Raw genomic sequence first — 17,908 nt, forward strand, 5'->3', positions numbered from 1 at the left:
GGGGTTTGATGGGGGGGGAAGAGAGAGAGACGGAAATGTGGGGATTCCCGTAATTAAGGAGGTTGATCGCAAAAAAAAAAAAAAAGAAAGAAGAAGGAAGGGAATAGGAAGAAAGGAAGGAAAGTAAAAGGAAGGGAATGAGGGAAGGAAGAAAGGAAGGAAATAGGAAGAAAAGGAAGGAAGGTAAAAGGAAGGGAATGAGGGAAGGAAGAAAGGAAGGGAATAGGAAGAAAAGGAAGGAAGGAAAGTAAAAGGAAGAAAAGGAAGGGAATGGGGAAGGAAGCAAGGAAGGAAGGAAAAGGAGGGAGGGAGAAAGGGAGGGAGGCAAGAAAAAAGGGAAGAAATGAAGGAGGAAAAAGGAAAGGAATAGGGAGAAGGGAAAGAAAGGAAGGAAAAAGGAAGAAAGGAAAGGGAATAGGGAGGAGGAAAGAAGGAAGGAAAGAAGGAAGGGAATAGGGAGAGAAGGAAGGAAGGTAAAAGGAAGAAAAGGGAATGGGGGAAGGAAGCAAGGAAGGAACAAGGAAAGAGGGAGGGATAGAGAGAGAAAGGGAGGGAAGCAGGGAGGAAGAAGGAAGGAAAAAAGGGAAGAAAGGAAGGAGGAAAAAGGAAAGGAATAGGGAGAAGGGGAAGGGAGGAAGAAAAGGAAGGAAAAAGGAAGAAAGGAAAGGGAATAGGGAGGAAGAAGGAAGGAGGGAAAGAAGGAAGGGAATGGAAGGAAGATAAAAAGAAGAAAAGGAAAGGAATGGGGGAAGGAAGCAAGAAAGGAAGGAAAGAGGGAGGGAAGAAAAGAAGAAAAAAAGAAAGAAAACACAGCCCGAAGTCACAACATGTTGCTGGCTGAGGAATTCTGGGAGTTGAAGTCCACAAGTCTTATAAAAGGGCCAAGTTGGAAGACCCCTGCTTGTGGATTTCAACTCCCAGAATTCCTCAGCCAGGCACACTAGCTGAGGCATTCTGGGAGTTGAAGTCCACAAGTCATCAAAGGGCCAAGCTTGAAAGACCCCTGTGCTATGCTTTCAGAAAGCAACCTGAGATTGTGTGTGTGTGTGTGTGTGTGTGTGTGTGTGTGAATTGCAGAAACAGCGGAGAAAAATCGAGAAAGGGACAAGTCCTGATCGCCCGTCGGGAACCGGTTTAATCTTGTTAAACTTCAAATTCTTTTTTGGGGAAAAAAAATCCCTTTTCTTCACACCAAGGGGGAAATGGGAATTAAGAGCAAAACCCAAATTTGCTTTTTTTTTTTTCCCTCACACACCCCCCTAACGGACATCACGGGAAAGTGAAAAAAAAAAGCAAACCAGAGTTTAAACAGCCCTTCAGCTTTATTATTAACAACGAATGACTGTTAATTGTTACGGGCTAAATCGGGGTGTCATTCCCAGCTATTGGGGATCTGCAGACCTCAATCCCGAGTAGTGAGGTTTATCGTCTCCTGCGGAAACCTGGAGGGTGAGGGAGGGAAAAGAAGGGGAGAGAAAGAAAGAAAGGAAGGGAAGGAAGGGAATGAATTTAGTGCAGGAAAAAAAAAATATAGCTTCGGGTAGGAAGAGGCTGGGTTTCTATCAAGAGGCTAGACCTCAGGAAGGACCACAACGGAGCTGAAAATTTCTGTCGCTTAGCGAGACATTTGCTAAGTGGGGTTTGCTCCATTTTACCGCCTTTCTTGTCACAGGTATTAAGTAAATCACTTAATCTGGCTTCCCCCCCATTGACTTGGCTTGTCACAAAAAGGGATCACCTGACACGCCCCGGGACACTGCGACCGTCATAAATTTGAAGCAGTTGCCAAGCGTCTGAATTCTGATCACGTGACCACGGAGACGCTGCGACGGGTCGTGTGAAAAAATGACCCTAAATCGCTTTTTTCCACTTCCGTTGTAACTTCAAACGGCCACTACACAAATTGTCGCAAGTCGAGGACTTTACTTATACTTTACGGCAAATTTGAGAGAAAAAAAACAAAAAAAACAAAATGCCCGGTAGCTATTTGGGACTTTCGATTTTTTGAGGCTTCCTTGCTTTGCACCGTTCCAGATTTTAATCTTTTCACAAGGGAAGAATTCGAACTCAGATTTTTGAATTCGAACTCAGATTTATTTCCCGTCGCTTCCTAAACCGCCAACCGGAGTCAGCCGGAATTTGGGAGTGCAGGCAGGAAGTTTTGCTAAACTTCCTAATTTTCTGATTTAAAAGGGGAGGGGGGGGGAGAAAGAGATCACCTGCTTTTAATTCAGCGCTTACCTTTCCTCTTGCCCCGTTTCGTGCTGATCTTCTTCCTTCTCTTGTTGGGTGGATTTAAATCCTGTTAAGGAGGAAGCGAGAGAAGGGAAAAAAAAGAGATCAGAGGAAAGAGAAGATCAGGACGCAGAGGGGAATCTAAGGATGGAGAAGAGGATTCCGCACTTCAGGAGATAAGTCCTCTATTAAGGACCGCAAGGGAACCTGGAATTTTGGTCGTAAATCATTGCAATTGTTCAGCAGATCGCCGCAGGACCCGATTCCATTTTACAACCATTTAGCGAGTCACTCCCAGAATTCCCCAGCCAATATGGCTGTTAGGGACCTTAGTAAATTGAAAATGGGTGGACTTCAACTCCCAGAATTCCCCAGCCAGCCACCCACTGTAATTTTAAGATGGGTGGACTTCAACTCCCAGAATTCCTCAGCCAATATGGCTGTTAGGAACCTTAGTAAATTTAAGATGGGTGGACCTCATCTCCCAGAATACCTCAGCCAAAATGGCTGTTAGCAACCTTACTAATTTTAAGATGGTGGACTTCAACTCCCAGAATTCCTCAGCTAACATTGCCGGCTGTGGAATGCTGGGAGTCGGAGTGCACCCATCTTAAAGTGGCTGAGGTTTGAAAACACCACCCCAGACTCTCTCATAAAGAAGCCACAGGCACGCAAAGATCTGATGATCCCCTCCATGGCTAAGGGGATCCACTCCCGGTTTGCAAAGCATGGTAAGTAGGAAGGTTTACGGGCATAGATCAGCTATTCCAAGGACTTAAGGCTAGAAAGCCGGAGATTATGAGTTCAAGTCCCGCCTTTGGGTCAATCACCAGGAGACGGTGAGTTCTAGTCCCGCCTTAGGCAATAAAGCTAGCTAAGTGACTTTGAGCCAGTCACCAGGAGACGGTGAGTTCTAGTCCTGCCTTAGGCAATAAAGCTAGCTAAGTGACTTTGAGCCAGTCACCAGGAGACGGTGAGTTCTAGTCCCGCCTTAGGCAATAAAGCTAGCTAAGTGACTTTGAGCCAGTCACCAGGAGACTGGGAGTTCTAGTCCCGCCTTAGGAATGAAAGCCGGCTGGACGACCCTAGCCCAATCACCAGGAGACAGGGAATTCTAGGCCTGTCTTAGCACAAAAGCCAGCTGGGTGATTTTGGCCCAGTCACCAGGAGATGGTGAGTTCTAGTCCCTCCTTAGGCATGACACTCACATCTCCCAGAGATGGGGTGGCCCCCGTGAGGGCGCTGATGTCCCGGAAGTGGGTGAGGGAGCCGAGTTGGGAGCCGAGGACCCCTCCTTGTCTACGACGGGCTTTCTCCTTCCGGGTCACGTTGAGACGGACCATCATGCTCTCCTCGTAGTGTGTCCTGCGAGAAAAAGATGGGACATGTTTGGAAAGCAAAGGTGAAAGAAGGCAGCCCGGCTGATGGTGTTCCAAGGTAGATTGCGTCTGCCTCTGGAGGCTCCACCCAGTACAACTGAGACTTCTGCTTCAAGATCTCTGAGGCCTCTCCTTTGGGTCCTTCCACGGTGCTCTCCCTTATCAGAGCCTGGGCACCCAACCCATAAACCTTCGCAATGGGTGGGGGGTTGGATTAGATGACCTATGAGATCCCTTCCAACTGCTATTCTATTCTATTCTATTCTATTCTATTCTATTCTATTCTATTCTATTCTATATTCTATTCTATACTGCATTCTATTCTATTCTAATTCTATTCTGTATTTTATTATTCTATTCTGTATTTTATTCTATTCTATTCTATACTGCATTCTATTCTATATTCTATTCTATATTCTATTCTATACTGCATTCTATTCTATTCTATTTCTATTCTGTATTTTATTATTCTATTCTATTCTATTCTATTCTATTCTATTCTATTCTATTCTCCATCATCATGCTGAGAAAAGGCGTTCAGGTAAGACAACGCATATTCTATTCTATTCTATTCTATTCTATTCTATTCTATTCTTTATTCTCTACTATTCTTTATTTCTATTCTATTTTTCCAATCTTGCCAGAAAACCTGGGATCTCCCCATTCCTTCTCTCAAGCCCAAATATATTTTGGAAACTTTTGAACCCTGGGTGTTTTCATTGCACGCCTGGAGATACACTGAGGAGTATTTTAAGTTAAGAAAGTTTGGCCCACCGTTACGTTCAACCCTCCTGGAAGCCAGTTGGGTTTAGTGGTTAAGGCATGGGGCTAGAAAACAGGAGATGGTGAGTTCGAATCCGGCCTTAGCCATGAAAGTCGGCTGAGTGACTTTAAGCCAATCACCAGGAGACAATGAATTCTAGTTCCGTCTTGGGCATTAAAGCTGGCTGGTAGCTTTGGGTAAATCACCAGGAGACGGTGAGTTCTAGTCTCTCCATAGGCACGAAAGCCAGCTGGGTGGCTATGAGACAATCACTAGGACAGTAGTTCTCAACCTTTTTAATGCCGCGACCCCAACCGGTCGTAAGTCGAGGACTAAACCAGTTGTAAGTCGAGGACTAAACCGGTCGTAAGTCGAGGACTAAACCGGTCGTAAGTCGAGGACTACCCAACCGGTCGTAAGTCGAGGACTTTCCCTGCCCAGGAGTGCTGCGCATGCGTGGTTCCGCCCCCTGCGCCGGCCGAGGCGTAACTGGCAAGCAGCAGAGACGGAGCAGGCCGACCACCAGCTGGCCCAGCCCAAGGGACGTAAGGCACCCGCCGGAAAAGGGGGAAAAAATGGCGGACAAAAAAAATGGCGGACAACCTTGCTTGGCGACCCCCATGAAATGGTCGATCGACCCCAAATGGGGTCCCGACCCACAGGTTGAGAACCACTGCACTAGGAGATGTTGAGCTCTAGTTCTGCCTTAGGCAGAAAAATGGGCCGAGTGACTTTGAGCTGATCACCAGGAAACGGGGAGTTCTAGTCCCGTCCGCGGCATGGAAAGCTGGCTGGGTCAATCTCTGTCTCTCTTCAATCCAGCTCACCTCACAGGGGTGTTACTGTGGGGAAGCTGGGAGGATGAAGGAGTATTTTGTCTGGAATTATTTGTAAAAATAACACAGAGGCAGGACCCAATAAATAAATGAATAAATAAAGTAAGCAAGTAAGTAATAATAATAAAAATAAATAAATAAAAAGAAAGAAAAGAAAGATAGAAAAAAGAAAGAAAGAACTTTTATTTGGCCAAGTGTGATTACATACACAAGAGGAAGGAAGGAAGGAAGGAACTTTTATTTAGCCAAGTGTGATTACATACACAACAGGAAGGAAGGAAGAAAAAAGAAAGAAAAAGAAAGAAAGAAAGANGAAAGAAAGAAAGAAAGAAAGAAAGAAAGAAAGAAAGAAAGAAAGAAAGAAAGAAAGAAAGAAAGAAAGAAATTTTATTTGGCCAAGTGTGATTACATACACAAAAAGAAGGAAGGAAGAAAAAAGAAAGAAAGAAGGAAGGAAAGAAAGAAAGAAAAAGGAAAGAAGAAAGAAAGAAAGAAAAGGAAGGAAGGAAACTCCCCCTCGCCCTCCTTTGCCCCTGGTCTGACCCTTCCCTCCTTCCTCACTAACCGGTGCTCATCCTCCCGGTTCTGCCGGGCCGTGTGGGCGTGATGCCCTTCCCGGATCTCTTCCGGAGCGTCGGAATACTGCTCCTTCAGCTCCCGGATGATGGAGCTACTCAGCGCTCGCTTTTTGGCTTGTTCGGCCATCTTCTTCTCTCTCTCCATCTCGGTTTCGTCTGCGAGAGATAGACAAGAGAGAGACGTTCGTGCCGGATACGGCAACCCGGTTTATTCTTCCTTACGTCGCGACGCCAAACTCCGCCCCTCCCTTTGCTCAAACCAGGTTGCATTCTTACTGTAATGCACGGGGACCAGGCGAGGTGGGATGTATTTCCGGATGCCTCCTTTGGAGGTCTCTTTCCCAGGAGTCTTGGCGGCGCCCCCAACATCCTCTTCCTCTTCTCCGTCTTCCGAGTCGCTGAGCTGGGAACGGGACAAGAGAATTGGGCGGGGGAGTTGGACTAGATGACCTACAAGGTCCCTTCCAGGTCTGTTAATTCTAATTGCAAGGGATGGGTTGAACTTAAAGAGTAGATCCATGTTTCTTAATCTGGGTAATTTTATGAGGTGGGGACTTCAATTCCCAGAATCCCCCAGCCAGCGGTTAGATCGCAACTCTCAGAATTCTCTCCAGCCAGTGTTTGTGCATTTCACTTTGGGCCAATCAGCAGGAGACAGTGAGTTCTAGTCCCGCCCTAGGCATGAAAACCATCTGGGAGACTTTGGGCCAATCAGTAGGAGGTGGTGAGTTCTAGTCCCAGACATGAAAGCCATTTCAGAGACTTTGGGCCAATCACTAGGAGATGGTGAGTTCTAGTCCCGCCTTAGGCATGAAAGCCATCTGGGTGACTTTGGGCCAATCACTAGGAGGTGGTGAGTTCTAGTCCCAGGCATGAAACTATCTGGGAGACTGGGCAGATCACTAGGAGGTGGTGAGTTCTAGTCCCAGACATGAAAGCCATTTCAGAGACTTTGGGCCAATCACTAGGAGATGGTGAGTTCTAGTCCCGCCTTAGGCATGAAAACCATCTGTGTATCTTTCAGCCAATTACTAGGAGGTGGTGAGTTCTAATCCCAGGCATGAAAGCCATCTGGGTGACTTTGGGCCAATCACTAGGAGGTGGTGAGTTCTAGTCCCGCCTTAGGCACAAAAACCGGCTGGATGACGTTGGGCCAATCGCCAGGAGACGGTGAGTTCTAGTCATGACAGCTGACCTGGTGACTCTGGGACACTCATGAGAAGATAAATAAAGATAAAAGGAAGATAAAAACATTTTTTTGAAGGACAGAAAACTTTCTCCTAAGCATCACCGTGACTTTTTCTCAAGTCACAAGGGCCGAACTGCTATTAGGCCAACATCCCTTTTTCTCCCAGTAATGATCAAACCATCTTCCAAGCTGGCTTAAAATTGGTCTCGGCTCAACCTCAATCAAAAGATACATGATTAATATTAAGCCTCTGATCATTTTCCAGAGTATCTCTTTCCAAACAGCAGTTCTAACTCATCAAAGAAACACGGAGAGGGAGAAAGGGACCTATTTGCACACTCCCAGATGTATGCAAAATATCCCAGTCTATTTTAAATCTTCTGGAAATGTTCTTTTTCTCAAAACACGGCGGGGTTTTTTTTTTTGAGAGTCGGAAGTTTTCATAAATGAACCGTTTGCAGCCTTCCCACCAAATTCGAAGATCGAAAAAGCGGAGAGGAGAAACAAGAGATCGAGAAAAACTCAAGCACAAAAATACATTTTGCAAATTTGATTTAAAAATAAAAATTAACTTTCTCCAATCTTGACATCACCCAAATCCACTGCTCTGGGGGCTGTCACACAGCCTGCCAGATGTTTGATTTGACCCCAATTCATTTTTGCTCTGAAGCCCCAGCCAGGCTATCAGGAGTCCTCAGTTTACGACCGTCTGTCACATTGGCATGGGGAAAAAGGGACATGACCGGTCCTCACACTTACGACCGTCAAAGCATCCCCACTCTCACAGGAATAAAATTTGGGCGCTTGGCAACAAGTGTGTATTTACACTTGTGCCCTTTGCAGCCAGCTTCAGACAAGCCAAGTCAGTGGGGCGAGCCAGATTCCCTTAATGACCGTGTGATTCGTTTAACAACCGCAGAGATTTGCTTCCCAACCGTGGCAAAAAAAAAAAAAAAGGTCGTAAAATCAGCACAGCTCATTTAATAAACTGCCAGGCTTCACAATGGCAATATTGGGCCCAAATGCGGTCGTAGGTCCAGGAACCTCCCCCCCAAACTCATTTTTGCTCGACTTACGACCACAATCGGACCCAAAATGGCTGTTCGAGCTAGTCCTTGATTTACGACCACAATTGAGCCCCCCAAATTTGTTGTTATGTGAGACATTTCTAAAGGGGGTTTTGTCCCACTTTACGACCTTTCCTGCCACCGTTGTTAAGCGAGTCACTGCCATTATTAACTTAGCAACACGGCCGTGAGGTAAATCGGGTCTCCCCATTGACTTTGCCTGTCAGAAGGTTGCAAAAGGGGGTTCTGTGACCCCAGGGTACCGCAATGGACATAACTATGAGTCACTTTTGGTTTTTGCTGATATGATCAAGGGCAGGGATAGGCAACCTTGGCTTCTTTATGACTCATGGACTTCAACTCCCAGAATTCCTGAGCCAGCATGGTGAGCCACGCTGGCTGAGGAATTCTGGGAGTTGAAGTCCACAAGTCATAAAAGGGTCATAGTTCCCTCACGCTGGCTGAGGAATTCTGGGAGTTGAAGTCCACAAGTCATAAAAGGGTCATAGTTCCCTCACGCTGGCTCAGGAATTCTGGGAGTTGTCGTCCACAAGTCATAAAAGGGTCATAGTTCCCTCACGCTGGCTGAGGAATTCTGGGAGTTGAAGTCCACGAGTCATAAAAGGGTCATAGTTCCCTCACGCTGGCTGAGGAATTCTGGGAGTTGAAGTCCACAAGTCATAAAAGAGCCAAAGTTGCCTATCCCTGATCATGGGGATGCCACCACCATCCTAAGTGTGAAAAATGGTCCTAAGTCACATTTTTCAAATGGTCCCTAAACAAACTGTTGTACATGGAGGACCACCTGTGTTCCAATCTTCCTCTTTTCCTACCTTGCTGACCAAGTTATCCGGATTCGGTTTGAATTTCAAGGGATCGTTTTCATCTGAAAGGAAAGAAGCCGGTTTAAGATGGCTCTACTTAAGGGTCCAGTTTGCACCATTTTTTTCCCAGCACACCCCTCCAAACCCCTCATGACTCACCCAGTCCCCCAGTAACAGCTGCCTTCACCAGTTTGTCCACCTGGTATTTCAATTTCTGCTCAATCGGACGCATCTTCTCCAGCACCTGTGCCCCCCCCAAATTATTTAATTTAAATACATTAGTCTTTCTCAACCATAGCTTTAAGATGGGAGGACTTCGACTCCCAGAATTCCAAAGCCAGCCATGTTAGCTGGGGAATTCTGGGAGTTGAAGTCCACCCATCTTAAAATTACCAAGGTTGCTAACAGACATGCTGGCTGTGGAATTCTGGGAGATGAAGTCCACTCCTCTTCAATTTACTAAGGTTTCTAACAGCCATATTGGCTGGGGAATTCTGGGAGTTGAAGTCCACCCATCTTAAAATTACCAAGGTGGCTAATGGACATGCTGGCTGTGGAATTCTGGGAGGTGAAGTCCACCCCTCTTCAGTTTACCAAGGTTTCTAATAGCCATATTGGCTGGGGAATTCTGGGAGTTGAAGTCCACCCATCTTAAAGCAGCCACGGTTGAGAAACTGATTTATTTATTTATTTATTTATTAATTTAATTTATATCCCGCCCTTCTCCTTACGGACTCAGGGCGGCCAACAACCAGATAAAACACTAATCCCCAAAAACTACAAATTTAAAAACATAAGTAAAAACAAATATTAGTAATTTGGTCAAGTTAATTTAAAAATTGCTTTAAACCCCATTAAAATTTTTCCCCTAGGCCAGTCCCGCTTGTTGGAATAGCCATGTCTTGAGGGCGCGGCGGAAGGAAGGGAGATCAGGGATCACCCTGATCTCTGGGGGCAGCTCATTCCAGAGGGTGGGAGCTCCCACAGAGAAGGCCCTCCCCCTTGGGGTCGCCAGCCGGCACTGTCTGGCCGACGGCACCCTGAGGAGACCCACCCTGTGGGNTGCCATGGAGCGCCTTAAAGATGATAGTCAGCACCTTGAAGCGCACCCGGAAGGCCACCGGCAGCCAGTGCAGCTCGCGCAGCAGCGGTGTTACGTGGGAGCGACGAGTCCCTCCCAACACCGCCCGCGCGGTGTTATCCTGAGATTCTGAGTGACTTGTCAATATAAAACATCTCCCAATTTTAGCTTTAGCCTTAAATCACACCTAACAGCTCAGAATTTTATTGATTATTCTGATGATTTATTAGATTCTTATTCAAGAGGCAGCCTACACAGCTTCGCCTCCCCCCCCTCCCATTTTCCACCACAATGATCACCCTGCAAGGTAGGCAGGTCCAAAGAAGGGTGATTGGCTCACAATCTTTGGGAAAAACCAGCAAGAGAGCAATAAAAATTATTTTGGAAACTGCTTAAGATCTGATTTTGGTCATAAGTTGAGGACTACTGTAGTCTCTTAGCCATCCTACCTTGCAGGGCTGTGGTGTGGCTGGAAAGGCTTGGTTTGCTATATAAAACGGAGGATCAACCTCTAACAAATATATAAGCAAATATAAATAATTTTTAAAAAAATAACAAACATGCATTTAAAATTTTGATTTATTGTTTTTTTGAAAAAAATCTTATTCCTTGAGAAGAGCTATGCCAGCCAATTGCAATCACACAACTTTCCAGTATCTGGACTTCAACTCCCAGAATTCCCTAGCCAGCATGAAATTCCCAGAATCCTCCTCCTCAGCTGGCTGGAGAATTCTGGGAGTTAAAGTCCAGCCATCTAATGGACCAGATCTCCCTGCAAGAAGTCCAGGATGGCTCATACCGTCCGCGTTTCCACCAGCCGCAGTAAGGCAGGGTGATTGGCCATAGACCGTCCTGAGGTCTTCTCCAACATCAAGTGTGAGAGATCTTGAAGGTAGAGGAGAAGGAGATGGTCCTTGACTTCCAGGAAACTGAGGCCCTGATAAGAAGAGAAAAGGAGGTTGGTGAACCATGGGGAAGATTTAGGACCTTGAGTGGAGACTCTGGGAGCAGAATTCAGGTATGAAATGCCACCACAGAAAGGAGACACTGGAATGGACACAGTGGGGGGATAGAATAGAATAGAATAGAATAGAATAGAATAGAATAGAATAGAATAGAATAGAATAGAATAGAAGGGAATGGAAGGGAATGGAATAGAATAGAATAGAATAGAGAATAGAACAGAATAGAGAATAGAATGGAATAGAAATAAGAATAATAGAAATAAGAATAGAATAGAACAGAACAGAATTAAGACTAGAATAGAATTAAGAATAGAATAGAAATAAGAATAGAACAGAATATAGAAAATATGGAATAGAATATCTTTACTGTCACTGTGTAACAACGAAATTGCTGTCCACAGTGCACACTACACTACAAGTAAAAACCACAAATAAGAACATACATTATATACACACATCCTTCACTGCTTTATAAAATCCTAGTGAGGCCACACCTGGAATACTACAGCCAATTTTGGTCACCATATCACTAAAAAGATGTTAAGATTTTGGAAAAAAATCAGAGAAGAGCAACTAAGATGATCCAAGGCCTGGAGACTAAATCATACGAAGACCGGCTGCGGGACCTGGGTTTGGCTAGTCTAAAGAAAAAAAAGAAATAGGGGAGACATGATAGCAGTATTTGAGGGGCTGCCACAAGGCAGAGGGGGCCAGGTTATTCAACAAAGCACCAGAGGGAAGGACGAGAAACAACGGTTGGAAACTGACCAAAGAGAGAAGCAATCTGGAATTAAGGAGAAACTTCCTAACAGTGAGAACAATCAACCAGTGGAACAGCTTGCCACCAGAAGTTATGGGCACTCCATCACTGGAGGTTTTTAAGAAGAGACTGGACATTCACCTGTCTGAGACGGTATAGGTTCTCCTGCTTGAGCAGGGGGCTGGACTAGAAGACTTCCAAGGTCCCTTCTAGCTCTATTCTATTCTATTCCTCTTCTATAATCTACTATAAGCTCCTTGGTCTTAGTTGTGTCAATTGGCTGCGGAGATCTTGCAGATAATTAAAAGTTCACAGTAGAAGCACTACAGATAGTCCTCACAACGGTCCGTTTAGTGACTGTTCAAAGTTACGACAACGCTGGAAAAAAGCGACTTATGACCTTTTTTAATACAACTATCGCAGCGTCTACATAGTCAGGTGATCAAAATTCAGACACTGGGCAACTGACTCATATTTATGACAGCTGCAGTGTCCTGGGGTCACGTGATCACCTTCTGCAACCTTCTGACCAGCCAAGTCCATGGGGGAAGCCAATTTCACTGAACAACGGTGGAAAGAAAGGCTGTAGAATGGAGCTAAAGCTCACTTAAGAACTGTCTCGCTTAGCAACAGAAATCTTGGGCTCAATTGTGGTCGTACGTCGAGGATTACCTGTAGTTTCCATATTTTGTCCCCACGCCTTCCAGAAGCTTACCTTCTCGGTGGGATACTCTCCTGCTCGTATCTTCCGCGCTAAACGTTGTACATGATGGGTAACTGCAACCACCTTTATTCCCACCAAGGAAGGAAGGAAGAAGAAAAACCAAATTTTAGGAAGGGGAGAGAAGAAACACCGCCAGCTGCAAAAATAAAGCTGGAAAACGGGGCGGAACAATCCAGGTAACAGGAAAAGTTGAAAGCTTTATCTCACCTGTTCTTGGAGAGATTTGAACAGGGTTAGGGCTGCAGGTAAGTCAGCTTCCACAATATCCTAAAACCAGGAAGAAAATACAGGCAGGGAAGAGGAAAAAATTCAATTTCTGTGTCCCAGAATTGTTCCATCTTATTCCCACCTTCCATATTACTCCAGGTGAATGGACTCTAGGTATAATTTACAATTTCTGCCTGCAGTGATAAAGAGGTCTTTTTTTTTGTCTCTCTCTGTTTAATCGTGTCAATCAGTAACGCAATAGATTTCCTTCATCAATTTGTCTGAAATGGTATAGGGTTTCCTGCCTGAGCAGGGGGCTGGACTAGATGACCTCTAGGATCCCTTCCAACATTATTATTATTATTATTATTATTATTATTATTATTATTATTATTATTATTATTATTATTATTGGAGGAAATAAGAGTGGAAGAAAAAGAACACACACATGCACATACACACGGCTCATAGACACGCACCTGCGTATACATACAAATACACAAATACATTACAATGCACAAATACATTAATATATTTAATTGCATTAAATATATCAAATTAAATCGATCCAATTCTGCCCTGATCACACACTCAGGGCAAAGAGCATCTGCTCAGACAAAAGGCATTGTCGGCCCGTGTTCAACACGTGTGTGTACGCCTCCCCTCCCTCCAAGGCCCCCTGCTCACACGCGAGTCCATCAATTCACACGACGGAGGCAGCCGCTCCGCCATCGCTCCGACTCCCACGTGGAAAAGTTCCTGCTGGGAGAAATCCCGCCTTCTTCAAGCGAGTTGTCCAATCCGAGAGGACGCCCGCCTCTCCGGCACAGACCTCTAGCCAATGGCTGAGCGATACGGAAGCCTTCCAGCCAATCATGCCGAAGTCTAGCGAGGATTTTTTTTTTTTTTAAAGGAGCAGATGGAAGTTTTAAAAGCGGGCCTCTCCGCTTCTTTGACGAAGGTAAATAGCCAATAGCGCTTAAGAGCCCACCTCCTGCAGGATAGATGTGGCCAATGAGGGTAGGAGGTGGGGCCTCCCCTTTGGAACGTTGACCAATCAGAAACTTTAAAAGGGTTATAAACAGATTCTTGCTGAATCCCCGCCTCGTTGAATCCAACAGCCTATCAGAATTTGAACCTGAACCATCCGCGAAACTTTTGGCCCAATCAATGAGCTCCTCTTACTTTTACAATTTTCATTGATAATTTTTTTCAGTACAGCATCCTTTATAACTGATTATATTATAGAGAGTCTGTTTTTTTCCCATTTCTAATTAATAGATATCATGCAAACTATCCAAAGGCTTCTTCTGTATCTCCCATTATCCCCAGCCAGGATGATAGGCATTGTAGTCCAACAATCTGGAGACTAGATTGAAAAGGGTTTCGAAAAATATGCTCTAAATAAACCGGTTTATTTCAACCGTGGCAACTTTAGTATGACTGGAGAATTCTGAGAGCTGAGATCTACACATACCGGTAGCGGCTACAGAATTCTGGGAGTTGAAGTCCACAAATGCAGCTGGGGAATTCTGGGAGTGGAAGTCCAGGAATTTTAAAAATGGCTAAGATTGAGAAACTCTGCTGTGAGGATTGCAACACAGTGCCTAAATATATGCCAGTGACCAAGCGCGCAAATTATGATCATGTGACCGTGGGGAATGCTTCGGTGGTCGTAAGAGCAAGGACTGGTCGTAAGTCACTTTTTCAGTGCCGATGTAACTTCGAACATTAGTTAAAGAAGAGTATGCTGGAACGGACTCAAGATGGCTGTTCTTACCTTACTCTACATCAGGGGTCTTCAAACTTGGCCCTTTTATGATTTGTGGACTTCAACTCCCAGAATTCCTCAGCCAGCATGCCTGGCTGAGGAATTCTGGGAGTTGAAGTCCACAAGCAGGGGTCTTCAAACTTGGCCCTTTGATGACTTGTGGACTTCAACTCCCAGAATTCCTCAGCCAGCATGCCTGGCTGAGGAATTCTGGGAGTTGAAGTCCACAAGCAGGGGTCTTCAAACTTGGCCCTTTGATGACTTGTGGACTTCAACTCCCAGAATTCCTCAGCCAGCATGCCTGGCTGAGGAATTCTGGGAGTTGAAGTCCACAAGTCATCAAAGGGCCAAATTTGAAGACCCCCTGCTTTACATAATTTAATCATAGCATTTCTCGGCCCCCTGAAGACCTGTGAACTTCCAACTCCCAGAATTCCCCAGCCAGCACACAGCGGCTGGGGAATTCTGGGAGTTGAAGTCCACAGGCCTTCAAGGGGACCGTGTTTGAGAAACACAGCATTAAAGGAAGCATCTAAAGATCACTGTGAAATTGCAGTAAAAAAAATCCGTGCGCGTTCAACAACCTGAAACTTCAGTGCAATCTCAGCCAATATGAGAGATGCCCAGTTTTTTCATCCCGAATCCGACTGAGCTAATTCCTGGAAAGCAGCATCAAAAATAAAAATTTAGAAGCAGGTAAATATAGGAGTCCAGCTGAGAATGTGTTGGGCAGCAGGGATTCCCTGTGTGTTTGTGTGTCTGTGTGTGTGTGAGGGTGGCAGGGAGGATTCTCCGCAATCTGGCAATTGTCTTCTTTGGAACAATAGGCAAGTGAGGTCACCCCTCCTAGAAGGGAGATGAGTACCGTAGTAGTAGAGAGACAATGGGATTCCTAGAGTGCTTCCTCTAGGCTCCCACCTGTCCTAGGAATCTGGCTCTCTATTGTTCCAAACATTAGCTTTGCGTACAAGAATTTTACTCTATTGTTGCTCTTCCTGGCTGCTGCCTCAGCTCTCCTCCTGCAGCTCATTTCTGGATGACTCGGCATCATAACTCAGGACAGGTAGTCCTTGACGGATAACCGACTCCGAAGTTACAACAGCACTGTACAAAGTGACTTACGACCGGTTTTCCCACTTCGCGCCCTTGTAGCATCCCCATGGATATGGGCTTTACCTTCGGATGCTTGGCAACTGACTCACACTTACGACGGTGTTGCCGTGTCCCGGGGTCACGGGATCCCCTTTGGCCAGCAAAGTCAATGGGGAAGCCAGATTGACTTAACAACAATGTCACAAACGTAACCACTGCAGCGATTCGTTTAATGAGCGAGGCAAAAGAAGTCATACGATCGGGTATGGTCACATAATGCCTCACTTGATTATTATGATTCTCCTTATTTTATGATGATGATGATGATGATGATGATTTCTTTGTTGTTTTGCATCTAAAATGAGAGCTTATGCACCAGATTCCTTGTGTATCTAATCACAGTTGGCCAATAAAATTATTCTATTCTGTTCTACTCTACTCTACTCTACTCTACTCTACTCTACTCTACTCTACTCTACTCTACTCTACTCTACTCTACTATACTATACTATACTATACTATACTATACTATACTATACTCTCTTTTCTACTCTATTCTACTCTACTCTACTCTAAACTAAACTACTCTATTCCTATTCTACTGTATTCTGTTCTATTCTGTCCTATTTTATTTTACTCTAGTCTAGTCTATACTCTACTACTATACTATACTATACTATACTATACTATACTATACTATACTATACTATACTATACTATACTATACTATACTATACTATACTATACTATGTTCCTATTCTACTGTATTCTGTTCTGTTCTGTCCTATTTTATTCTACTCTACTCTAGTCTACTCTCTTTTCTCTTCTACTCTACTCTACTCTAAAGTACTTTAAACTACTCTAGTCCTATTTTACTCTATTCTGTTCTGTCCTATTCTATTCTACTCTAGTCTATCTACTCTACTCTACTTTATTCTACTCTACTCTACTCTCTTTTCTCTTCTACTCTACTCTACTCTCATTTCTCTTCTACTTTACTCTAAACTACTCTAAACTACTTTAAACTACTCTAGTCCTATTTATTCTGTTCTGTTCTGTCCTATTCTATTCTAGTCTATCTACTCTACTTTATTCTACTCTATTCTACTCTACTCTACTCTTCTCTTCTGCTCTACTCTACTCTCATTTCTCTTCTACTCTACTCTACTCTACTCTACTCTAAACTAAACTACTCTAAACTACTCTAGTCCTATTCTACTCTATTCTGTTCTGTCCTATTCCATTCTACTCTACTCTACACTATTCTAAACAACCCTACCACTTCACAATTTTTTAAACAAGAGGCTGGACAATCATTTGTCTGGAATGATCCAGTGTCTCCTGCTTGAGCAGGGGGTTGGACTAGAAGACCTCCACGCTCCCTTCCAACTCTGTGATTCTGTTCCTTCTCTTGCAATGAATTTCCCAGTCCCTGTCCTAAGTCGAGCGCTACCTGTACTTCATTTGTGCTATTCATATTTGGACTGTTACTCGTACAGCGTCGGTTTTGTGATGACCACGCTGACCGTTTAACACCCTGGAGCATTGTGTTTGCAGAGAAATGTCGCCTCTACCTCCAGGAAACACGTAACAATAAATCAGGGACCATTTTCAAACTTGGCTGTTCTCCAACAATGCGCAGCCCGGCTACTCGGACTCGGCAACAATAGCTGGAGCATGCCAGGGAAGGAAGCCAGAAAGCGAGTGGCATCCCTTTGTCTTATTCAAAGTTTCCTGTTTCTAATCCGGGAACTCCATTTTCACCTGCCTATTGTTACTAAAAACCCAGGGCGGATGATGGCCAGCAAATTCCTCTTCGTTGAAGTTGGACTCCTTCTCCGCTTTCTCTTTTTCTTTCTCTCTCTCTCTTTCTTTTTGTTTCCTGACTCTTCTTTTTTTAATTGTGCCAATTCCATGCCCAGCCGGACTTCGACGGCACCAATCCTACGGCAGGTGCTCCTCGACTTAATAACCATTCGTTTAGTGACTGTTCAAAGTAACAACGGCACTGAAAAAAAGTGACTTATGGGTGTTTTTCACACTTTAAAACCCGATGTAGCATCTCCAAGGTGACGGGATCAGAATTGGGACGCTTGGCAAACGACTCGTATTTATGACCTAGTTGCAGTATTCCGGGGTCAGGTGATTTTTTTGTAATAATTTTTTTTCTTTGCTTCCTGTTCCTTTTTTGTTTTTATGTTGCGTGTTTGAATATATATGTGTTTACGTATAGTTTGAATATAGAGTCTCTGTTGAGACTCTAGAAAGAGGGCAGAGAAGAGCAACAAAGATGATTAGGGGACTGGAGGCTAACAGTCCACTTTTTCACATTATGTTCACTATTTTTTTTCACAAAATAGTGGACATTTTTTTTATTCAAAAGCTTTATGATGAAATGGTACGTAATCTAAAGCTGTACAGTCTACTTTTTTTACTA

The 17,908-nt window shown here is 44.5% G+C and overlaps 1 protein-coding gene across 1 annotated transcript; it reads right to left on the minus strand.

Annotated features, from left to right (window-relative positions):
* Positions 1-1,300: 1,300 nt before the first annotated feature.
* NGDN (neuroguidin) lies at positions 1,301-13,363 on the minus strand. The gene is made up of 11 exons (XM_015822241.2): positions 13,296-13,363; positions 12,609-12,668; positions 12,393-12,464; positions 10,752-10,889; positions 9,031-9,115; positions 8,881-8,933; positions 6,068-6,194; positions 5,779-5,947; positions 3,444-3,600; positions 2,242-2,302; positions 1,301-1,442 (listed from the first exon to the last, which is right to left on the minus strand). The coding sequence occupies exons 1-11, from the start codon at positions 13,338-13,340 to the stop codon at positions 1,423-1,425; spliced, it is 987 nt and encodes a 328-aa protein (XP_015677727.1). The 5' UTR covers positions 13,341-13,363; the 3' UTR covers positions 1,301-1,422.
* Between the last annotated feature and the right edge of the window lie 4,545 nt (positions 13,364-17,908).

This window comes from Protobothrops mucrosquamatus, unplaced genomic scaffold (assembly GCF_001527695.2).
Source record: "Protobothrops mucrosquamatus isolate PMUCROS unplaced genomic scaffold, P.Mucros_1.0 scaffold1499, whole genome shotgun sequence".
Lineage (NCBI taxonomy): Eukaryota > Metazoa > Chordata > Lepidosauria > Squamata > Viperidae > Protobothrops > Protobothrops mucrosquamatus.

Coding starts and splice junctions, on each gene's coding strand:
- NGDN (XM_015822241.2), bottom strand. CDS start 13,340: ATGGCGGAGCGGCTGCCTCCGTCGTGTGAATTGATGGACTCGCGT. Junction 6,195..8,880: donor CGGATAACTTGGTCAGCAAG/GTAGGAAAAGAG, acceptor TCCCGTTCCCAG/CTCAGCGACTCGGAAGACGG. Junction 3,601..5,778: donor AACCGGGAGGATGAGCACCG/GTTAGTGAGGAA, acceptor TTTTTCTCGCAG/GACACACTACGAGGAGAGCA.